The sequence below is a fragment of the Poecilia mexicana genome, unplaced genomic scaffold (genome assembly GCF_051168715.1).
Source record: "Poecilia mexicana isolate PSO_F unplaced genomic scaffold, ASM5116871v1 scaffold_5, whole genome shotgun sequence".
In the NCBI taxonomy this organism is placed as follows: domain Eukaryota; kingdom Metazoa; phylum Chordata; class Actinopteri; order Cyprinodontiformes; family Poeciliidae; genus Poecilia; species Poecilia mexicana.
Genome location: NW_028263374.1, coordinates 11,925,697 through 11,947,154, shown reverse-complemented (window position 1 = coordinate 11,947,154; position 21,458 = coordinate 11,925,697). Strand labels below are relative to the sequence as shown.

General features: G+C 40.5%; 1 protein-coding gene and 1 long non-coding RNA gene across 2 annotated transcripts; one reads left to right on the top strand and one right to left on the bottom strand.

The window, feature by feature from the left end:
• Positions 1-298: 298 nt before the first annotated feature.
• On the bottom strand, positions 299-4,668 carry fmoda (fibromodulin a). The gene is made up of 5 exons (XM_014975722.2): positions 3,938-4,668; positions 2,401-2,523; positions 2,145-2,285; positions 970-1,237; positions 299-888 (listed from the first exon to the last, which is right to left on the bottom strand). The coding sequence occupies exons 1-5, from the start codon at positions 4,301-4,303 to the stop codon at positions 737-739; spliced, it is 1,050 nt and encodes a 349-aa protein (XP_014831208.1). The 5' UTR covers positions 4,304-4,668; the 3' UTR covers positions 299-736.
• A 4,670-nt stretch (positions 4,669-9,338) lies between these two features.
• LOC148159643 (uncharacterized) lies at positions 9,339-10,986 on the top strand. Its single transcript, XR_015762834.1, has 2 exons — positions 9,339-10,156; positions 10,193-10,986. It is a non-coding gene; the product is annotated as an uncharacterized LOC148159643 (long non-coding RNA).
• Positions 10,987-21,458: the final 10,472 nt, after the last annotated feature.

Genomic DNA, 21,458 nt, shown 5'->3' with positions numbered 1-21,458 from the left:
ATGATATCGCCACCAGCCATACCGGAAGTACTGATATCAAGCGTGTCTAAAACGCATTTGTGAAGTGAACAACACTTGAAAAAGTGATCAACAAGTTTTAAAGTTAACAGAGCTAAGTGTAATTTTTTGACACTAAACTCTGTTTTAGGGATTCCAAGTATTAATAATAGTGAACTTCAGTCATAATACGTGACTCTTTCCCACTGTATTAGTTTTTCCCCCCTTTTTGTTTGTTTTTTCTTTTGTTTTACACTTTACTTAAATTAGACCAATGAGCATGAAATTTGAATGCTTATAATGTTTTTGCAGTCTTAAGATTTTGAGCAGGACTTTATATTATGTATCAGAGACAACAGAGTAAAACAGAGTAAAACAGAGAGATCTATAGGAGAAGACGCATAAAGAAAAACTGAAATTAAAGGCAAATAAAAGGCTATAAATGATCCTCACAACAAAAATGGATCATAGTCACAGACATATCATATAATACAAATTATATTAAAGCTCCTAAACTAATTTTGAGTACAACATGTAATCATGATCAAGTGACTGCTCTTAACTAAAGCAGGTCAATGTTTTCTGACCTTTGATGCAGCATAATACTGCTGAAGAAACATCTGTTAAATTTCACATTTGAACACAATCACAGCTGTGTGTGTGATAACATCACAATATGCCACTGGGCTTGCACTGATTGGGGTTTGACAATTCTTGAACAGTGGTCTAATGCACATGGTTAGATCTGGATGCTGGAAGCCCAACGCAGACAGAGAGCAGACTCTGACGGGATGTCCTCCTGACTGATCTCGTTCCCATCCAGTCGCAGCGTCTGCAGTCTGGAGAAATTTGTCACGTCCACAACGGGGCAGAAACTTCCCAGGGAGAACTCTGCAATGACAGGACAGTGACTTATAAAATACCCCTGTGAGTGAGGTAATTTCCTCACAATATGCCTGAAAGGCCATTTACCTTTGATCTGATTGGCTTGCAGGTAGAGATGCTGCAGTGTGGTGCTGACAGTAGGGATTCTCTCCAGTTTGTTGAAGCTCAGGTCCAGCTCCACCAGTCCGGTTATATTGAAGGTGTTGGATGGGATCCCTTTGTCTTTCAGCAGATTGTGAGACATCCTTATATACTGCAGCTGAGCTAATCCCCCCAGGAAACCCTCGGGCAGAGAGTCAATGGAGTTAAACTCCATGTAGAACTGGTGCAAATGTTCAGGAAGAGCATCTGGGACCTGAAGCAGAAAAGAAAAGGTTTATTTGCATGACGTCATTCAGGCACAAGGCAAGTCAAAGTCCTTTGTAGGAGAAAACTTAACATATTTACATTACAGACTAACATGAATAGTAACATATGCCAAGTAAAAATAGTAAAAATGTAAATGATAAAAAACCCTAAACCTAGTCAAGACAGGAAGAATGTGGATGTGGGAAAGCCGCTCTTTATGGAGGGTAGGTTAGTGTGATAATTGATGTTTAGCTTAACAAACTGTAACAAAGATTTAATTTAATTACAAATTCATAAACATTAAAAGACTTAGGAAAATAAGTTTAGATATCCAATTATATTTTGAATTAATTAAAATTTATTATTCAAAATAGCAGAGATAACTTTTATTTTGAAATAGGAAATGGAAGTGAGAAGTTTTGTTTTGAGCTTGATTTGTCTCGGCAGTTTATTTCTGTTATTTTCTGTTATTGGTCCTCTGATCTGTCCTCTGCAGTGTCTCATTTAACTGTTGCTCCCTTTGCTTTACTTATTAATTAGTCCGAAACAATGGACAGCATCTCTCTGATCATTTTGAAACTTCACTCTCAAGAACTTTTGTTTTCTACCTTAAAATGAATGAAAAACTGTCCTCTCACTGATTCTACCCACATACAACATACATCGTACAACTGGAATGGACTTTGGTCATCTTTTACCACAGACATGTAAATTTGTATGCTATCAGAATAGAAATGCCAGGAGATATTGTAGTACTCTGATAAATACTGAGCAAGGGGGAGCATGTAGATACTGAACAAAAGAGGCCTGGAAATCGTGTCCTGAAGAACCCCACATGATCTTTTTTGTTCACATTTATCTTGAATCCCCACCCCCCAAAAAAACATTTGATTTATTTTTAGCTGTCTAAATACCTTTATCAGCTTGTTGTTGCTGATGTCAAGCAGTGTGAGGGATTTTAGAGCCTTCAGTGATGTGGCCATGTCGGTAACCTCATTGTCATGAAGATGCAGGATAGTGAGGTTATCCATTCCTTCAAGGTCTGTTGGGATTACCTGGACAGGAGTGAAATTATCAATGCCAATTTGTTTGTCATGATATACACCCAAAGCAGGCAAAAAGTGAACAGCAAAATGACTCTTTAGGAATATAGGTACAGCGAAACATTACCTTTTCAATCCTGTTGTGGTCAAGCCTTAAGTCCCGCAGCGAGAGAGGAAGGTTTGGTGGAATGCTGGTCAAGTTATTGTGGTGTAGAAACAAACGCTCCAATCCTACCAGCTTTAAAAATGCCTAAAATGAAAAAGCATGTTTGTAAAAATGGCATGTAAAATTAACAGCTGTACCTGCTATTTCCTTCACATGTTCTCTGTATTGGTAATTTTGTTCAAGGGCCATTTGGTTGAGTCAAAAAGTCACTGCTCATCTTATTAGAGAGAGGAGAACTTTGTCTTTCCAATCTGAAATCCTGCCAGCAGAAACCACTTCACGAGGCTGGCATGTAGCCTGATGTAATTAAGTTTTTTCTTAGCAGTCAGAGAAAAGTGAGTCTTCAAAAACAAGCGGAAATTTTACATCTTTGGTAAGTGGCTGCTGCTGAGGATCTAATTAGTCATTTAGCACAAAATTATGAATATTTTGAATATTTGTTTAACTGGCTGCTGCAAAACAGAAACTAAATAAAGTGTCTTGCAAAAGTATTCACACCCCTTGAATTTAGCACATTTTGTCTCATTGCGTCCTCTTTGTTTAATTTATTTTATTGTGATTCTATGTGACGGACTGAGCTGCATGCTTTACAATTAAAAACCAGAAATGCGAGACATGCATTCATATTCAACTCCCAAGTGAACCTAAAGGTCCAAGTGTTTTGGGATGTGATCCCATTAGCTTTGTTCATCTATTGATGTGCTTGCATATTCATCCTTGCAAAATAAATCAACCTTAGTCACTCTGAAGGGAAAGTGCCTGAGCACAATCTCCTTTAGTCTTGGTGTATGTAATCAATAAGTTGTTGACCTTGACTAGGCCATTCTTGCATGCTTGATCCAAACCATTTCTTTGTAGTTCTGGCTGCATGTTTAAGGCTACAGTTCGACCGGAAGGTGAACCTCTGACATTGTCATTCGCAGCATCTGAAAGGTTTTCTGACAGTGTTGCCAAGTATTTATAGCTTCCCTGCTTGTGATGAAGAAAAGCGTTCCCCCACGGCATGATGTTCGCTTACTGTGTGCCCTGTGGCTTATAAACCTGAAGCCTGAAAGCTACAGAATGGACTTTATGTGGTTTTCTTCTCTAATAACGGTTTTTTATTACAAAATAGTTCAAACTCACAAAGATCATATAAAATATATGATTCTCTTATTACAGATTCACAGTTGAATTTTTCCTTGTCCATTCACTAATATCACTACAATATGTCAGAGAAAAGGGGAATGAATTATAATGGACAGAACACTTTTTTATTTGTTAAAAATACTGAAAAGCAATCAAAACTTTTTTGTCAATCCATTCTCTCTTCCTTTGAGAGAACAGATTGGTTCAAGGTTTGATAGGATAAAGAATCACTTAACTTCTCTGACATACACAAGAACAAAAGTCAACCGACAGGCTGGCAGACATCTGCGGGCCATCTGTCGGCCTCTCAGACCATTTAGCCTCGCACAAACACACATCTGGGCATAGTTTTGTGATCACATTACGTTACCTCCTTTCCAATAGCATCAGAAGTCAACTGATTGTGATGCAACATGAGCCACACCAGACTGGTTGCGTTGACCAGAGCTGCGTCAGGCACAGCTGAGATGGCGTTGTTCTGGAGGTACAGGTACTTGATGTGGGAGGGAATGGATGGAACGGCAGTCAGGCCCCGTCCTTCACAGTACATGGCTATGGGGAATGTTGGCGGGCAGTCGCACTCATCAGGACACGCCCATCCCACTGTATCTGCCCGCAGGAAGCCAACCTGTTGTGCTTGGCCGTGGCGGTGAAACAGCCAAGCCAGAGGGTCCCATCCATGAGAGAGGCAGAGTGGAAGCAGGGCAGACAGGAGGATTACAGTCTCCAGACGCATTTTAACAGAGCACAAAAGCCTTCACAGTTGCCTGAGACAGAAATAGAGAGAAAGTATTCAGAGGAAGTTCCTTCACGCTGCACTAATTGGTGGAGATTTTATTAAAAAAGAGATTGGTAATGATAAAAATATCAAAAAAAGAAAGAAAGAAAAAGAAAGCCACTGGCATAATACGCTGTTGAAACACAGTGTTTTCAGGATGTAAAGAAATTAAACCAAAGATCTTTCCAACTTTAATGTGACACATATCAGTGTTATTTAACCAAAAAGTGTTTTAGGGAAAGTTTAAAAACTAAGAAAGGTGAAATAAGCAGGCACACCCTTAAACTAAAACTTTGCTGAACAGCATCTTGAGTTCACTCCTTTTATCAAATACACTGAATTTGACCAACATAAAATAAAGCGTACATATCTCAATACATTATTTTATTTCTCGTTTTTGTTCATTTGTATCTGCTAGCTAAAGCCTGCAGAGAGGTTACAAAGTATTTAGAAGATCTTATTCTACAAAGGAATCAATCAGGATCAGAGTACAAAAAAGAAAAAAAGCAGAAACAGGACAGAAAGGGTGCAAAGCAGCAGGAGCACTGAAGGAGCTGCAGGCATTTCTGGTCATTGCTGGTTGTGTTCCACATGTGAAACATGGTGCTGGCAGAATCATGCTGTGGGGTTACAGTTTTTGTTTGATAGAATAGATTTCAAGGTGGATGAAATAATGAGTAGTTCTAAATGTTGTTTGGCACAATTCGTTCATTTCATTCATACAGCTTTGATTCAAAACTTTCAGAAAAAAATAAGAAGAAATTTTAATTTTCACCATCACTGAAAGTCAGAGCACACATCAAAAATTAGAACAAGACTAGCCTCACTCCAAGAAAATTCAAGTGCTGGAATGGCCTATTCAAACTTTACAAATTTATCTGACAGAAAATATGTGGGGTCATTTGAAGAGAGACCATCACAACTCCACTGCTTTTGAAAATGTTTGCTGACAGACTAAAATAGAAGGATCAAAAGATTTATTCACAAAGTGTTAGCCAAAGGATGCACACAGTGCTGTAACCAGGATCTTCTGGCTTTAAAAGAAAAACAAAACAATCTTTTTCTTCATGGTATATATTTTTAAGTTAAACTGCACAGAATAATTAATTAAAAGTAAGAGAAGTTTTGGCGTGGCCGGATTTTGTATGTCACAAAAATGTGTGATTTTTACAGGCATGTTTATAGTTTTTAATATTTTTCAAGAATATTCTTCTACTGAAAAGCTCTTGTGGCTCTCCTGCTGGGGTTGAATTATCATTCAGAGCCTTTGCCTTTGTTTGTGGATATGTGTGTCCACAGGGAGGCACATTTTTAGAGGACTTGTCCACAAGCAGCCTGTGAGGAAAATATGTAAAAGTTCCAGGTTCTGTTTTCTGAAAGTTATGTGATTTTTGTATGTAATTTTTTATTTTTTTATTTATTTATTTTTTACAAAACCTTGAATTGAAAGTTGGTTAAAATCAAATCTTTTAAATGCAGCTTGTTTTTGTCTCTTCATCCAAACTATTTTTATATCCATATGGTCACATTTTATAAATATTGTCTAGTACACCTTAAGCTGCTAACTGTCTAAGTGTGTTTACGTTTGACTGTGTGTGTGTTTTGTGCATTTATTTAATTAATAATAAAAAAAATTACCTTGATTTACCCAGTACAAAAGTCACTGAGATCAGTAGCCTGTGGTACAAGAACACTTAGTCTCAGAAAGCAGAATGCACAAAGAACAGATCAAACTACATATATAAATATATAAGTATACATAAATACACGTACTTAAGAAACATTATTAGCCAGTTTAGTAAACCAGATAAAGACAAATGTTTCTGCCTCTAATTCATTGAAAGACCACATTCTTAATTTGCATGTCCATCATATTCTTCTAACTTTGCTTAAAAATTTGATGCAGATACAAAGAGGAAAGTCAAAGTGGAGGACAAAAGAAACAGTAGACTGTCATCTAATACCCATCTAATACAGGTGAGCTCAGTCTGGAAGTCATTTCTTTTAAGAAACAGACTGAAATAAAATCAAAAAGACAAGACAGGATTTTAGAGACGCCTCATCTCTCAGCTGATTGTCTGCTGCAGGTGAAAACCGGCACTTTATGAATCACCTGGTTGGTGCTTATGTACTATTTTCTGAGACAAACCATTATCTTTGGTATCATTTTCAGACTCAGTGAAAGAAACTGGAACACATTTTGTCAGAAAGTGTGAAAAAAAATCCAATTAAAAGTTGTTGCTTAGTTGTCTGTATTCTTGCAGCACAACACTGTTTTATCCCTTGACTTTATCTGCCTGAAGGATCCACACGTCGCGACTGAACATCCTAATGAAAAACTTGAAAACCACATTACATCAGAATGTTGCAAAAACCCAAATTAAAAGTGTTCAAGTGTTCAAGACCTCCAGTGAGCCTGGAGAACCTGCTGATCAAAACCGACCAAGATCTAAAAGTTTGAAAACATTTTAAACTTTTTTCACTGTTCTGTAGTTTAGCAGAAACACAAAACGCAGCTCCACCATCATTACCTTCATTCTTCTCCTTAAAGACACACACACACACACACACACACACACACACACACACCCACACACACCCCCCCCCACACACACACACACACACACACACACACACACACACACACACACACACACACACCCCCACACACACACACACACACTTCTGACCTGATCAGGGAGACTGGTCCTCCTTGCCTCTGCTTTCTCTGTGTGCCCAGGAGCGGAGGGGCCCCTGAGAAACACTTTATTAAAAAAAAAAAGAAAAACTTTCTCCCCTCCCTCCTCTCCTTTCCATTATTCCAGCCCTCTGTCTGTCCTCCATCTGCTGGTCACTTTCTCCCCTTTATCCAGTCACCGGCACCCCACTTCTCTCAATTTAGAGAGAAGCAGACGGTGTGAAGGATTGTTCCCATCTGTGTTCCCCTCACATTCTCCCTTTTCTGAATCCCACTGCTTTCAAACATTTTGTGGGACCTTGTCTCACTGGATCAGATTTTTTTGGTTTTCTGACATGAAAAGCTGGACAGAACCACACATCACTCATCTAACCCAATATCCTTTTTATCTAAGCAAACTTTTGGATGGTCAACAAAAAGATTAGTGTCACATTTATGACAAACACTGCATGAAGAATGTAAGTGTGCACAGAAATATCAAAACATGTAAAGACTATAAAAATCATGCAAAGTACATTTTCAGGAAACATGCTGAATATGATTCATACCTTCATTAATATTCCCAGACATTGAACTACAATCTCAGTGCAAAAGTATTCATGCCTTTTGAAATGTTTCATTTATTTAGTTCCAACCTCAAAATTCAATGTATTTTCTTATTTTATGTGATTAACCGACACAGACTAGTCCATGGATGATATGTGGTTTTAAACTATTTTATAATTACAAATCTGAACATACTGTGCTGCATTTTTATTCAATGCTTTCTAGAAACTGGTGCAAAGTTGCCCTGTAGATCCAGAGTGAGATCGTTCCCTTTCTTCTTTGCAAAATAGTTAAAGTTCAGCCAGGTTGGAGGGATCTGCAGTTTTTAATTGTTGCTGCAGATTCTTGGATTTTCCATCCTCACAGCATTCCTACAGTAAAATATGGTGCAAACATTATGTTTTATTGTGGGGTTTATTGTACATTGAAACATGGTGGAAGAATGAAGAAAGAAGTGTGAAAGAGAGACATAAGTTTGCTGTTTCTTGGTTTTACTGATGACTGATGAGACAAAAATGTATTGTGTTACATTATGCAAAATATGCAGAAAAAGAAAACAAAATCAGAGTTGTTTATTTACTTTGTTTCTTGGAATTGGTTTCTGCTGCATGAAAACATAAAATGCAATGTTTTTCAGCCGCATGCAGTTTTTGAGCAGCTGCTTCAATTGAAATATTCCACGTCTGATTCTGTGTAGCAATATCATTTTCTGAAATTAATATTACTAACCTTTAATGTGTAAATTAAACATACAAAGGGTAAAATCTGAGTTTTATGTTAAACCTATAACTGATATTTGTAGAAATAGAAGCAGTACTTCAGCCTTATTATATGTAACACTGCGTAGATTAAACCACAAAAGGTTATGCCAAATTACTTTGTAAATTACATTCTAAACTTTGAGAGTATAACCATAGTGCTGCAGCAGGTGAAAACACAGAATTCAATAGGAAATATCAGAATGTTTCCATTAATGAAGAGCTGCAATTTTAGCAGAAGGAAAACACGGTTTCCAAGGAGCTGTTGCTGTTGTAAAGAAAGTAGTGAGTGAATCAATAACATTTAAGCAGGTGATTATGTAAAGACAAACACTAGATGAAAAGATTAATCCCTTTTCACTTTTGTATTATTGCACTTTGTACTTTGCTCCCTTCAGTGGTCCTTTTTGCTCTTTTACGCACATTTGTTCAAACTGTCAGCAGCTCATGTGAAAAATGTCAGCTAAACTGTAAATAAGATCCATATATTTTGAGTTTTGATGGATCCAGCTTTCTTTGACTCTCTGCAACACTTTCACATCTTGTAGAGAGGTAAATGAAAACAGCTGTCAGCCCATCCTCTTATGGTGTCTGTCTGGTTTTGATGTGGGCCTCTTCCTGCCACAGAATCCTTCAAACTGGTGCCCCATCTGGACCGAAGTTTCAATGCATAGTTTTGTCTTTCATTTCTCCGAAAAAAGTAGTAAATTTCAGCTTGTTTTGTCAGGTCTGACATATGTTTTCATGTGTTTTATTGAAACATTTTACTATGATTATCATAACGGAAGAGAGGTCTTCCTTTATGAAGACATATTTACACTTAATGATGGAGCGAGTAGTCAGATGAGAGAAATTCAGATGATCTGAAAATAGAAAAACCACAATCTATAAAATATAGTACAACTTGAATGTGTTTTATGTCAGCCATAAACATAAATAAAGTTTTTCAAAGTTTTTCTTGCTACTTTTATGGAGGAAAAACAATGGGTAATGTTGAGATTAGTAAATTAGTTAAATCATTATGATTACTATTATGTGTTGAGATGCTTTACCAAGGCCGAGAAAGAGTCACACGCTGTTAGACAAAGGGCCCATAGTAAAGAGTTACATTTTTGATTCTGTTAGACACTAAAGCATATTTCTCACGAGAAAACAGAAACTTATCAGGCCACAGAGACATGGTGTGATTTCAGGGAGTGTCTTCAGTTCATATAATCAGCTGCCCTCCTCTTTCTCCTCAGACGCTGCACAGACTTTTTTAGAAACTCTTCTCGGATGTAATGGTAAAGCGTCTCCTTTCAGCGCTGAAAGTTAATAAAATAAGTAAAGTCTGAATGCTTTTCTTGGCTGATTTTATGCTCCGTGTGTCAATACAAATTATGATTCATCAATTGAGATTCTCGTTCTCAACAGTTGGTAGCAGAGGATGGTTTTGTGTTGACACATGAGCAGAGATTGGACTGGCCGTTTAGGCGCAGACTTTCTGTAACAGTACTCTGGTGTAGGGCCCAAATAAAAGGTAAGGACACTTGTTCCTTAATATACACCATTGTACTGCTTCTCAGGTCTGTATAAATTTCAGTTGTCAGCCGTTGTATGTACTATTTCCCAGGTTTGTCTGCTTGTCACTGAGTTGTCTAAAATGTCAGCCATTGTTCATTGTCAGCTGTTGTTCGTACTGCTTTTGATCTGTTTGTCTAAAGGCTTTCGAGTTGTTCATAGGAGTAAGGTTAAAGTTAAGTTAAGAGTCAAAGTTAAGTTGTTAAGAGTCAAAGTTAAGTTGTTAAGAGTCAAAGTTAAGTTGTTAAAGTTAAAGTTAATGTTAAAGTTAAAGTTAATGTTAAGAGTCAAAGTTAAAGTAAAAGAAAAAGGTTGGTTGGCTGGTTGCAGAGGGAGGTCGCTGTCCCCGGCTTTTCCCGGACGCGGGGAAGGTAAAGGCGAGGTTTTGTCGGTTTTATCCTTGGGGAGTTCTGCCCCCTAAAAAGAACGCGTAAAAGCCAATCTGTGACTTTGCTTGAGAAACGCGAAATGCGGTGAAAGCGGTCCACCATAGGAAAAAAGATGAGACAAGAGAATAAAGAAATAAGAGAATAAGATAAAGGTTGATCGCGATCTGATCCTCTGTAGAGTAATAAGTGAAGAAAATAAGTGAAGAAAATAAGTGAAGAAAATAAGTGAAATAAGTGATAAAAGAGGACATCATAGGAGCTGAAAAGCGTGGATCCATTTCTGTGTGTCTGAAAGCTGTGTGTGTGTCTGTCAGCTGTGTGTGTAAGCTTCTGCCGCTGAGCAGACGTTATGTGTTTAAATGTACTCTTTTATGTTATTGCAATGTCTTTTAAAACCATGGTCAACATTGGGAAATTATAATCTGTGGGAGGTTTTTGATTTTGTTTGCTGGGTTTGATTTTCTACTGTGTTTGATTTCCTCGCCGCTGTGCGAGCAAAACTGAAAAAAAAAAAAGAGAAAAGAGAGAAGAGGTGATTTTTGAGCCTAAATTTTAGCCTAAACAGATGGAGGGTGAATTTGAAAAGGAAAAATATGATCCAAAGTGGGGCATCGGGCCATGGATTGGGCTCGGTGAGCAAATAGAAGCATTAATAACCTATTTGTCAAAGCATGATGAATATCAAAATAAGGGAGAAAGAGAAAAACTAAAAAAAAAGGGCTAGAATACCTGGTGCAGAAAGGAGGCGACCTGTTAAACAGCCTTTGGGAAATATTGGCTGGAAGCAATAATTGACGCTGAGGGAAAACTGGTTGAAAATGGAGCTTTAGCAGAGGTTCAAGCTGGAAGACTCCGCCCCCTCCGTTCACCCATTGACGTCATGCTCATCCCCGTCCTCAGCCTGGACCTCACCCTGCACGTTCAATCAGCAATCAGGCTCTTCATAAGAGGATCCACACCCAAACCGTCAGACGCTTCCCAGCTGCGTTCAATCCGTTCATCTGCACGTCTCAGCTCCTCCACAGCTTCGTGATTCCCCGTCCTTCGACCTCGCATCCTGCGTTGGTCCTTTCTTTTTCCCCTCAGACGCTCCCCGGATGCAAGAGATTTCTCCCGGCCCCAGCCTCGATCATTTCAAGCAGCTTCTCCCGCCTATCTCTCACCTGTCTAGAATTTCACTTACTCCACGATCCACCTCCGGAAAAACATAAGCCCTCCGGTCACCTCGTTTACTTTGACCCCTTTGGCCCGTGATGCACGACGGATTACCTCCCGCACAGTCGTGAGACAAGGTAGCTAACTGCGGAGCTCTACGTGGAGGGAACAGCCTGTTTAAAGATGCCACGTAAAGAAAAATGACAGAATCAAAAGGGAGGATCTGATGGAAGCAGCAAAAGGCTTCTTCCTTCGCCCGCCAAGCTTCTCTCACTTCCGCATGTCGTCATGGTCAGCACCTTTCCGGATTTCCCCCTCTACGCCCGTCTCAGGCTGTCGGGATGCTCCTCAGATGCAAGAGATTCCTCGATGATTTCAAACACGTGATCCCACTGTTTTCAACCCGCACCGTCGTCTTCACCTCAGCGCCTTCACACCAGTGCCACGCTAAGGATCAGCATGCCTACTATTTCCCTCTCCTGCATGGTCGCTGTCAGCCCGCTCAGCAACACCTCTCTGGTTTTCCCTCACTACGCCTGTTTCAGGCTACCAGGGTAAGACGTAGCATTCTCATGTCTCATTCGAGTCTCGCAATACTTCGTAACGCAGACACTTTTCATTAGTTTATCCCCTCCCGAACACTTTGGCCGTATATACATGCGCCACTCAGGTTCTAATGTTCAAGGACTTTTATCCGAACATTGACTTAGTTAAACCATCGTCACCTGTTTCTCCGAGGCGCCTTTAAACATAACATTGGTTCAGCAGGTGACCAGCTGTTGCGTAAGAGCTGCAAGGCGTATGTCAGAATCCAGTCTGCCTTGGAGGGATGTCTATCGTATGAATAGCAGATGCATGTGCACTCAACTGCGAGCAGTGCAGCCCATCTTTAACTGGTCGTTTGGTCACCGCAGTTATCTATCCGCTTCACATTAGTTATTCGTCGCTAGTCAGCGCAGTATTCTTTGTTGTCTGAGCTGTATTATAATTTATGCTACCCAGGCCCGGTGTTACGTCAATCCGCGTTTCCCCATCAGATACGGTTCCCCCTTCGTCTTCTTGCCGCTCCGCCCCGCCCACGCGGCAAAATAGGCGCGTGCTCGTGATGAGCACTGAGAAAGCACGCGCGTGGCAAGCACGCGCTTGTTCGGCGCGCTTGTCTGAGGAACTACGGACACCGTGAAAGCTCAAACAACATGTTTCGGCAAAGTTGTCACACTTTCTTCACGTTTTTGCGGGAAACTAATAGTAATAATACTAATAATTATAATAAATATAATAAATATATATGCTATACATATTATGATTATAATAAATAATATATATTTTATACATATATTATAATTATAATACATAATATATGTTATATATATATATATATATATATATAATAATTATAATACATAATTTATGTTATAGTTATAATTATAATATATATATGTTGTATATATTATAATTATAACATGTTGTATATATTATAATTATAATAGATAGATAGATAGCATAATGCTATATGAATTAAAAACAGGGCAATGCAATTTAATGCTCAATATTACCCATCAGATACCGTTTTCCCTGTTTTACAGTGGGGGAACGCTATCTGATGGCCATAAATCTCCCTTCAGATACCGTTTCCTCTGTCTTAAAGTGGGGGAACGCTATCTGATGGCCATATTTCACCCATCAGATACCGTTTCCCCTGTTTTAAAGTGGGGGAACGCTATCTGATGGCCATAAATCTCCCATCACATACCGTTTCCCCTGTTTTAAAGTGGGGGAACGCTATCTGAAGGCCATAAATCTCCCATCACATACCGTTTCCCCTGTTTTAAAGTGGGGGAACGCTATCTGATGGCCATAAATCTCCCATCAGATACCGTTTCCCCTGTTTTAAAGTGGGGGAACGCTATCTGATGGCCATAAATCTCCCATCAGATACCGTTTCCCCTGTTTTACAGTGGGGGAACGGTATCTGATGGAGACATTTCACCCATCAGATAGCGTTCCCCCACTGTAAAACAGGGTGAACACTATCTGATGGGTGATTTTAACATAGGGGGAACGGTATCTGATGGGTGAAATGTCTCCATCAGATAGTGTTCCCCCACTGTAAAACAGGGGGAACGCTATCTGATGGGTGAAATATGGCCATCAGATAGCGTCCCCCCACTGTAAAACAGGGGGAACGGTATCTGATGGGTGAAATGTCTCCATCAGATAGTGTTCCCCCACTGTAAAACAGAGTGAACACTATCTGATGGGTGATTTTAACATAGGGGGAACGGTATCTGATGGGTGAAATGTCTCCATCAGATAGTGTTCCCCCACTGTAAAACAGGGGGAACGCTATCTGATGGGTGATTTTAACATAGGGGGAACGCTATCTGATGGGTGAAATGTCTCCATCAGATACCGTTCCCCCACTGTAAAACAGGGGGAACGTTATCTGATGTGAAATTTATGGCCATCAGATAGCGTTCCCCCACTTTAAAACAGGGGAAACGGTATCTGATGGGAGATTTATGGCCATCAGATAGCGTTCCCCCACTTTAAAACAGGGGAAACGGTATCTGATGGGTGAAATATGGCCATCAGATAGCGTTCCCCCACTTTAAGACAGAGGAAACGGTATCTGAAGGGAGATTTATGGCCATCAGATAGCGTTCCCCCACTGTAAAACAGGGAAAACGGTATCTGATGGGTAATATTGAGCATTAAATTGCATTGCCCTGTTTTTAATTCATATAGTATTATGCTATCTATCTATCTATTATAATTATAATATATACAACATGTTATAATTATAATATATACAACATATATATATTATAATTATAACTATAACATATATTATGTATTATAATTATAATATATGTATAAAATATATATTATTTATTATAATCATAATATGTATAACATATATATTTATTATATTTATTATAATTATTAGTATTATTACTATTAGTTTCCCGCAAAAACGTGAAGAAAGTGTGACAACTTTGCCGAAACATGTTGTTTGAGCTTTCACGGTGTCCGTAGTTCCTCAGAAAAGCGCGCCGAACAAGCGCGTGCTTGCCACGCGCGTGCTTTCTCAGTGCTCATCACGAGCACGCGCCTATTTTGCCGCGTGGGCGGGGCGGAGCGGCAAGAAGACGAAGGGGGAACCGTATCTGATGGGGAAACGCGGATTGACGTAACACCGGCAGCACGGGCGGACACTTCAGTTGTGTCCCAGCTGTTCTGCAAGCCCCGTATTTTACCTACATGGCCAACTCTTTTATATTCCTGCATCGATTTGGTACCGGAGTTTCCTCCATCTCCCTTATCGCGTTCTCTGCAACCTTGTTCTGCAATTAAAACAGTTTTTAAGCGCTGTTAACATATCATCTATTTCAAACGCAACTTAAGCCCGGAGACGTTCACACCAGTCGCCAACGGCGTAGGAGCCGCTAGTATAACGCCAATACTTTGCGTAATTTAACCGACCGAGTAGAGTAATGCCGCTGGATGCAGGTGATGTTAGCTTAGTTATGACTAATTTCAATACAACCCCTTAAGCTTGTTAACAAGACGCCCGTGACCATTGTCGTTGTGTATGTTCAGCTACGTTGATTAACTCTGCCTGTTGAAGATTTTAGGTTGTAATTTTGGAAAAACTCTGGCTCCATCATCTTCTCACGGATCCCAGGTTCTCCCGGCGGCCGAGTTAAATCACACAGAAAACGAGTGTAGACATCTCAGAATTAGAGTTTAATCCAAAGAAGACGCACATGAAATTACAACAGAACTGCAGAACAGAGACATGCATTAATTTACCTGAGTCAAATGGAAGAAGGAAGAAAGAAGCAAAGACGTGCTTAGACGTCTTTGGAGAATTACAAGAGCAAATCCGAGTAGTTACTGCTGTGTACAAAGTTTTATAGTAAAGGCGTATTCTAGACTTTTTATTCTAATAAGGCATAGCTTTGCTCATCCAACCAGGAGTCGTCTCCGATCCTCTTTAGAGTTAGACACTCCCTGCAATTTGTTTTCAAGATCAAGCTCAAACTGTCACCTTTATCTAAACAAGTGGGAGCAGAGCTTCTCCTCTACTGGCCTGGACTCCTGCTGTTTCAAGGCTTTTCACAGATCAGTGTGAAAGCTGGAACTTCTCCTGATGATTTCCCACACAAAGAGCAGTTCAAAAGATCTCTGCAAACAATCTACTTTATCTACAGGTAACATAAAGGTTAACAGGACAGAATAAGTTATTAATCTGAGAACTATAATTAGGCTTTCCAATAAAGACATGGCAAGTTTTTAAAATTGGCATATTTTAAATTTACTCCTTATGACCTAAACAGTCAATTCAATCAGCTAATCTTGTCTGGAGCAGGGGTTCGCGTCTCGGCTGGCCTTCTCATACTGCGGCATGAGGCATAAATTGTCCATAATTGTGGACTTTTACCCTGTTGCGACTGCAATACGTGTAGTAGAGTGGCTTGCTAACGTAACATGAAGTCAACTAATAATTCCTCTTCAGTTCGGTTGAGTCTGTCCAGCGCTTCTGCTAATTATTAATCAGCCTTAAATTCTTGTTGACGAGGGCATTGTCCAATCATTTTCTTAAAAAAAAAAAAAAAAAAAAAAAAAAATTTTGCTCGTGTCCATTCACTACTTATCAAAGCAACCTTAAATAGAACTGGTTTAGTCTCGATGCAAGACGTGGTGTTTTTTTTTAAAGCATTCGATTTATAGGCATTTTCCACATGCGCAATGTATAGTGGTTGTTTCATATTTCATTCCGGTAGCTCAGTTCAGAACAATCCAGAGGATTTAAATGGTCTGGCAGTCGCTATTCCAGCAGGTGATCCTTTTCGTAGCTCAAGTTTTAGGTTTTTCTTAGCTGAACTCTGGATATTCCTGGTCTACTTGCTTCGCCGCTATCAACCAAGCTGTTCCATATTCTGATGTGTCCTGTTCAAGTCCCATGGGTCGCTTCTCAGTTTTATCTCAAGATCTCCCAGAATCGGCAGATTATTTCCCAGGCCATCCTGCCACTTTCAGGCTATGTAGTCGGTTCTCTCACTTACCCCGCTCCCATACTCAAACGTGCTCTTTCCAGTCTCACTTCTGGGCCAATAGCCTTTAGACTCTTACCAGTCATTCTTGTGGGTCTGTCACTACGGCAACCAGCTCTTGCAGGTATCCTAAAGCTCTCAGCCATTCTAGTCTAAACTCCCAACCCCATTGCCAGGTCCGTGAAGTTCATTCGAGTGGCACATCTCTACACGTCAAAGCTTTTTGATGAGTTTAGATAGTATTTTCTTTCTATTTTTCATTTTAAATTCAGTCCGTCGGGCATGGCCCTTTTTTTGGGGGGGGATCTCCTATGTAGTTGGTTCAGCTTCACCTTCATTTCAGCAGCTCGAGTTTCCAGCTTTTTACGAAATTGTTCCACAGCCATAACCCGTTTCCTGAGGGGCTAACTCCGCAAGCAATCCCTAATTGTCGCTCTCATCAGTCGTGGGTTACTATAAAGCTGAACCTTCACCAGTCCGTTTCATGTCATCAACCGACTTTAATCTTATCTGTTTTTCACCCATGATCATTTTGACTGTTGTTGATGAGCTGTCTCCACCTCTGCCCAGTTCAGTTCAGCCGTTAGACGGCATCGCTCATTTCATGTTTAATCTCAGGTCTCGCTCTGTAATTTATTAGCGAGGGCTCCCTCAGTGCCTAGGTGAGCACTGCACATTTCGCTGGTGGTGGTTGGTCTTTTCTTGCCTAAGCAAGCATTCTTATCCAGTGATTTGTACCATTTTCCTTCTCACGCCTCCATGCTCCCACCTACATGTCGCATCACAAGCACACTCCTTCTACCGCATTCTAAGTCTTGAGTCTCTTTATCATCTCACTGATTACTTCCCCTCTTGACTTTTCCTTCTCTCTCCATTGCTAACTCTTTTTCTGTTTTTTGGCTTTTCCTCTGTCCCTGCTGCTGGCCCACGTCCCAGCGTCTCCTGCCCCTGCTGCTGGCCCATGTCCCAGCGTCTCCTGCCCCTGCTGCTGGCCCATGTCCCAGCGTCTCCTGTCCCTGCTGCTGGCCCACGTCCCAGCGTCTCCTGTCCCTGCTGCTGGCCCACGTCCCAGCGTCTCCTGTCCCTGCTGCTGGCCCACGTCCCAGCGTCTCCTGTCCCTGCTGCTGGCCCACGTCCCAGCGTCTCCTGTCCCTGCTGCTGGCCCACGTCCCAGCGTCTCCTGTCCCTGCTGCTGGCCCATGTCCCAGCGTCTCCTGCCCCTGCTGCTGGCCCACGTCCCAGCGTCTCCTGTCCCTGCTGCTGGCCCACGTCCCAGCGTCTCCTGTCCCTGCTGCTGGCCCACGTCCCAGCGTCTCCTGTCCCTGCTGCTGGCCCACGTCCCAGCGTCTCCTGTCCCTGCTGCTGGCCCACGTCCCAGCGTCTCCTGTCCCTGCTGCTGGCCCATGTCCCAGCGTTTCCTGTCCCTGCTGCTGGCCCATGTCCCAGCGTCTCCTGCCCTTGCTGCTGGCCCATGTCCCAGCGTCTCCTGCCCTTGCTGCTGGCCCATGTCCCAGCGTCTCCTGCCTTGCTGCTGGCCCATGTCCCAGCGTTCTCTGCCCCTGCTGCTGGCCCATGTCCCAGCGTTCTCTGCCCCTGCTGCTGGCCCATGTCCCAGCGTTCTCTGCCCCTGCTGCTGGCCCATGTCCCAGCGTTCTCTGCCCCTGCTGCTGGCCCATGTCCCAGCGTCTCCTGCCCCTGCTGCTGGCCCATGTCCCAGCGTCTCCTGCCCTTGCTGCTGGCCCATGTCCCAGCGTCTCCTGCCCCTGCTGCTGGCCCATGTCCCAGCGTTCTCTGCCCCTGCTGCTGGCCCATGTCCCAGCCTTTCTCTCAATGTTGGCCCATGTCTCAGTTGGTTTTCTTTTCCCTCATACTTTCCAGTGTTGGCTCCCTTACAGTGGGCACCTATCCCCCATCATTCTCCAGGTGATGTCATCTAGCTGATCCTATCCCCAGCCTGGCTCCACACCTTCAACTATCTTCACTCTCACGCCTCGTATTATTTCGGCCCCTTCTCTGAGCAGGCCTTCATTCTTCAGCTGTGCATCATGATCTCATGAAAACCCCTCTATCAAATTGGATTACTCCTGCCAGCTTCTCTCCTTCTGGTCTTCTGCAATCCGTTAGTCTACAACCGTATTGTACTTTTCTCCCTGCATTCTCAAGTCAGCACACGAGTTTTAGGTCCCACCTTTCCTCGGGCCTCGGCCCCGGCCTCGGCCCCTTTTTGGGGGGAGAGCATCCCTAATCAGTTATCGGGATGTTCATCGAGTTCACATCAAATCTCAGCTCAAATCAGCTGCCGGGGCCCGAGCGCCAAAGAACTGTTATTCATTGCTGTCATTAAATCTTTTAATTGTTTCTTGTTCTCGTCTGAGTCTGTCCAGATTGAAATGGAGCTTTAGCAGAGGTTCAAGCTGGAAGACTCCGCCCCCTCCGTTCACCCATTGACGTCATGCTCATCCCCGTCCTCAGCCTGGACCTCACCCTGCACGTTCAATCAGCAATCAGGCTCTTCATAAGAGGATCCACACCCAAACCGTCAGACGCTTCCCAGCTGCGTTCAACCCACCACCTCCCCATCTCCACCCTCATCCTTCGGTTCTCCAGGATGGAACCCTTCCTGACCACCACCACCAGTGTCGGGCCCCGGGGGAGAGCATCCCTAATCAGTTATCGGGATGTTCATCGAGTTCACATCAAATCTCAGCTCAAATCAGCTGCCGGGGCCCGAGCGCCAAAGAACTGTTATTCATTGCTGTCATTAAATCTTTTAATTGTTTCTTGTTCTCGTCTGAGTCTGTCCAGATTGAACTAAACTAATCCTGCACAATTCACTAAATTCACATGTGGTAAAATTAACTGTATGAAGGATGAATGAAATTACATAACAGGTAAAATTGTAAACAAAATAAAGTGACATCTAATGTGTTGAAATTCTAGAAATTTTTGCTTAGCTTTTGATGGGTTAAAATTTGAACTTAATGAAACTTTAAAAATGAGGTTTATACCAGTCTTGAACTTTATCATGGACTAATCAATATTTGTCTCTCTCATTATCTTATCAAAAACAGGATTTCTTTTTATGTGAAACTTGGTCACCTTAAAATGTCTAAAGAGTGAACAGAATTGGTAAATAAATATGAGTATGTGTTTGATTTAAAAGGTGATTATGAAACAGCTCCAGATTCAATTAAGGTTCATTACAAAATATTCTTGTCTCAAACACAATTTATGATTCTAAATCCAGATAATTCGGTTACCTTACTTCAAAATGAGAATGTTGGAAAAGGAGTAATCACATTTCAGCTTTGGTTTAAGACCAGACAGCATTTATTACAAGACTGCTTCATTTAGTTTGACTTTTTTTTTTTTTTTTTTTTTTTCTTTTCTTTTCTTTTCATTTTTATTAATATTATTGTTTTTATTTTTTCTAACAACTAACCAACTAATTTACTAACAGAACTAACTCTTGATTTCGAAACACATGCGTGTCTTGGTAGAAAGGCACAAATTGGACATGAAACTTTTAAAGTGGATATGATAATTGATTATGTAAAAACAAACTGATTGGACAACAAATGGCTCACAACATTTGTGTGCCTTAAATTTTGATTGAATTAATACATGAATCCAAGTCCAACAAAACATTTGATTTGAAACGCAAAGACATCTTACAGTACTGCATAATTTTTGTCTACATCTTTTGCTCCTCTGCCTAAATTGATGAATTTTTCTTTTGTCGGTTCACACAGAACATTGACACTGCTTTTTAGGAAAGCAATCCAAATTCTGATCTGAACTCTTTAAAATAATGAAACTTTTGGCCTTTGCAGTACAGTTTCAGTTGGACATTTTAGACATATGTACAAAAAAAAGAGAATCTGAACAATATTTTGTTTGTTTTCTATTTACATAAGAAAACAAAAGGGGGAAATATAAAACATTTCTGATAAATCTTTACATTTAGAACATTTAGAATTTTAGACAGAAGATTTGGAAAACTTGTGACACCCTGGAATATTTTAGTTTTGGAGAATAGCAACATGCAAAATTGCTTTCAAATTTTTAAATTATATCAACAGGGGGCAGAGAAGAAATAGACTCTAATTCCTAGTCGGTTTATAGATATGGTTAATTATGAATTTATTCATTTGACATTATTTAATGAGCTCTTATACTGTACCTTCCTGCATGACTGAAATACAGAGTTATATAGAAGCCCTTACTAAATTGATTAATTGATTAATTTAAAATTGAATAGCTTCAATCAATATCTATGCCATGTTTATTTAAATATTCATGAATTTCCTGCATCACCTCTAATTTTAATTGTATAAAGTTACAGTTGGATGTAATTGTTATCATTGAGAAAACTTTGGTTAAAAGTACTATAAACTTCTACGGAGCCCCTTTAGGGAACACGGGCAAAAATTCAGATAAAAATTCTAAAAAGAAAAACATACATAAATACAACACTCAGCTGTTTTGAAAAATATCAGGATAATGGTAACATTTTCATTAATGGTATAAAGAATATTTGATTAGTTTTCTTTTTGACCTAAATTATTAAGGAAATTTAACTAGTTGTCTTAAAGCGTGGCAATTTCACAAGGATGCTTTTGTGTAAAATTGGACACTATTTACTTAATTATTTTACATATGCATTTGAATAACCAATTTCTGAAAAAGTGTATGTAGCTGGAAATACTAAATTTTGTTTACATTTAATAATTTCTTAGAGTTTAATTTTTGAGAGGAGTTGATTCCACAATTGGTTAATTCTGAATCATCTTAACGCATTTCTATTTCTCTTTGGAGCTCAGGGACTGAGGCAGTGGCCCTTATCTGAGTAGCTCCAGTGACCCTGAGCCTGGCTGAAACAAAAAAAAGGAAACAAAATAAAGAGCCAACTCTTCATCTACGTCACAAGCTAAAGAAAAGACATTT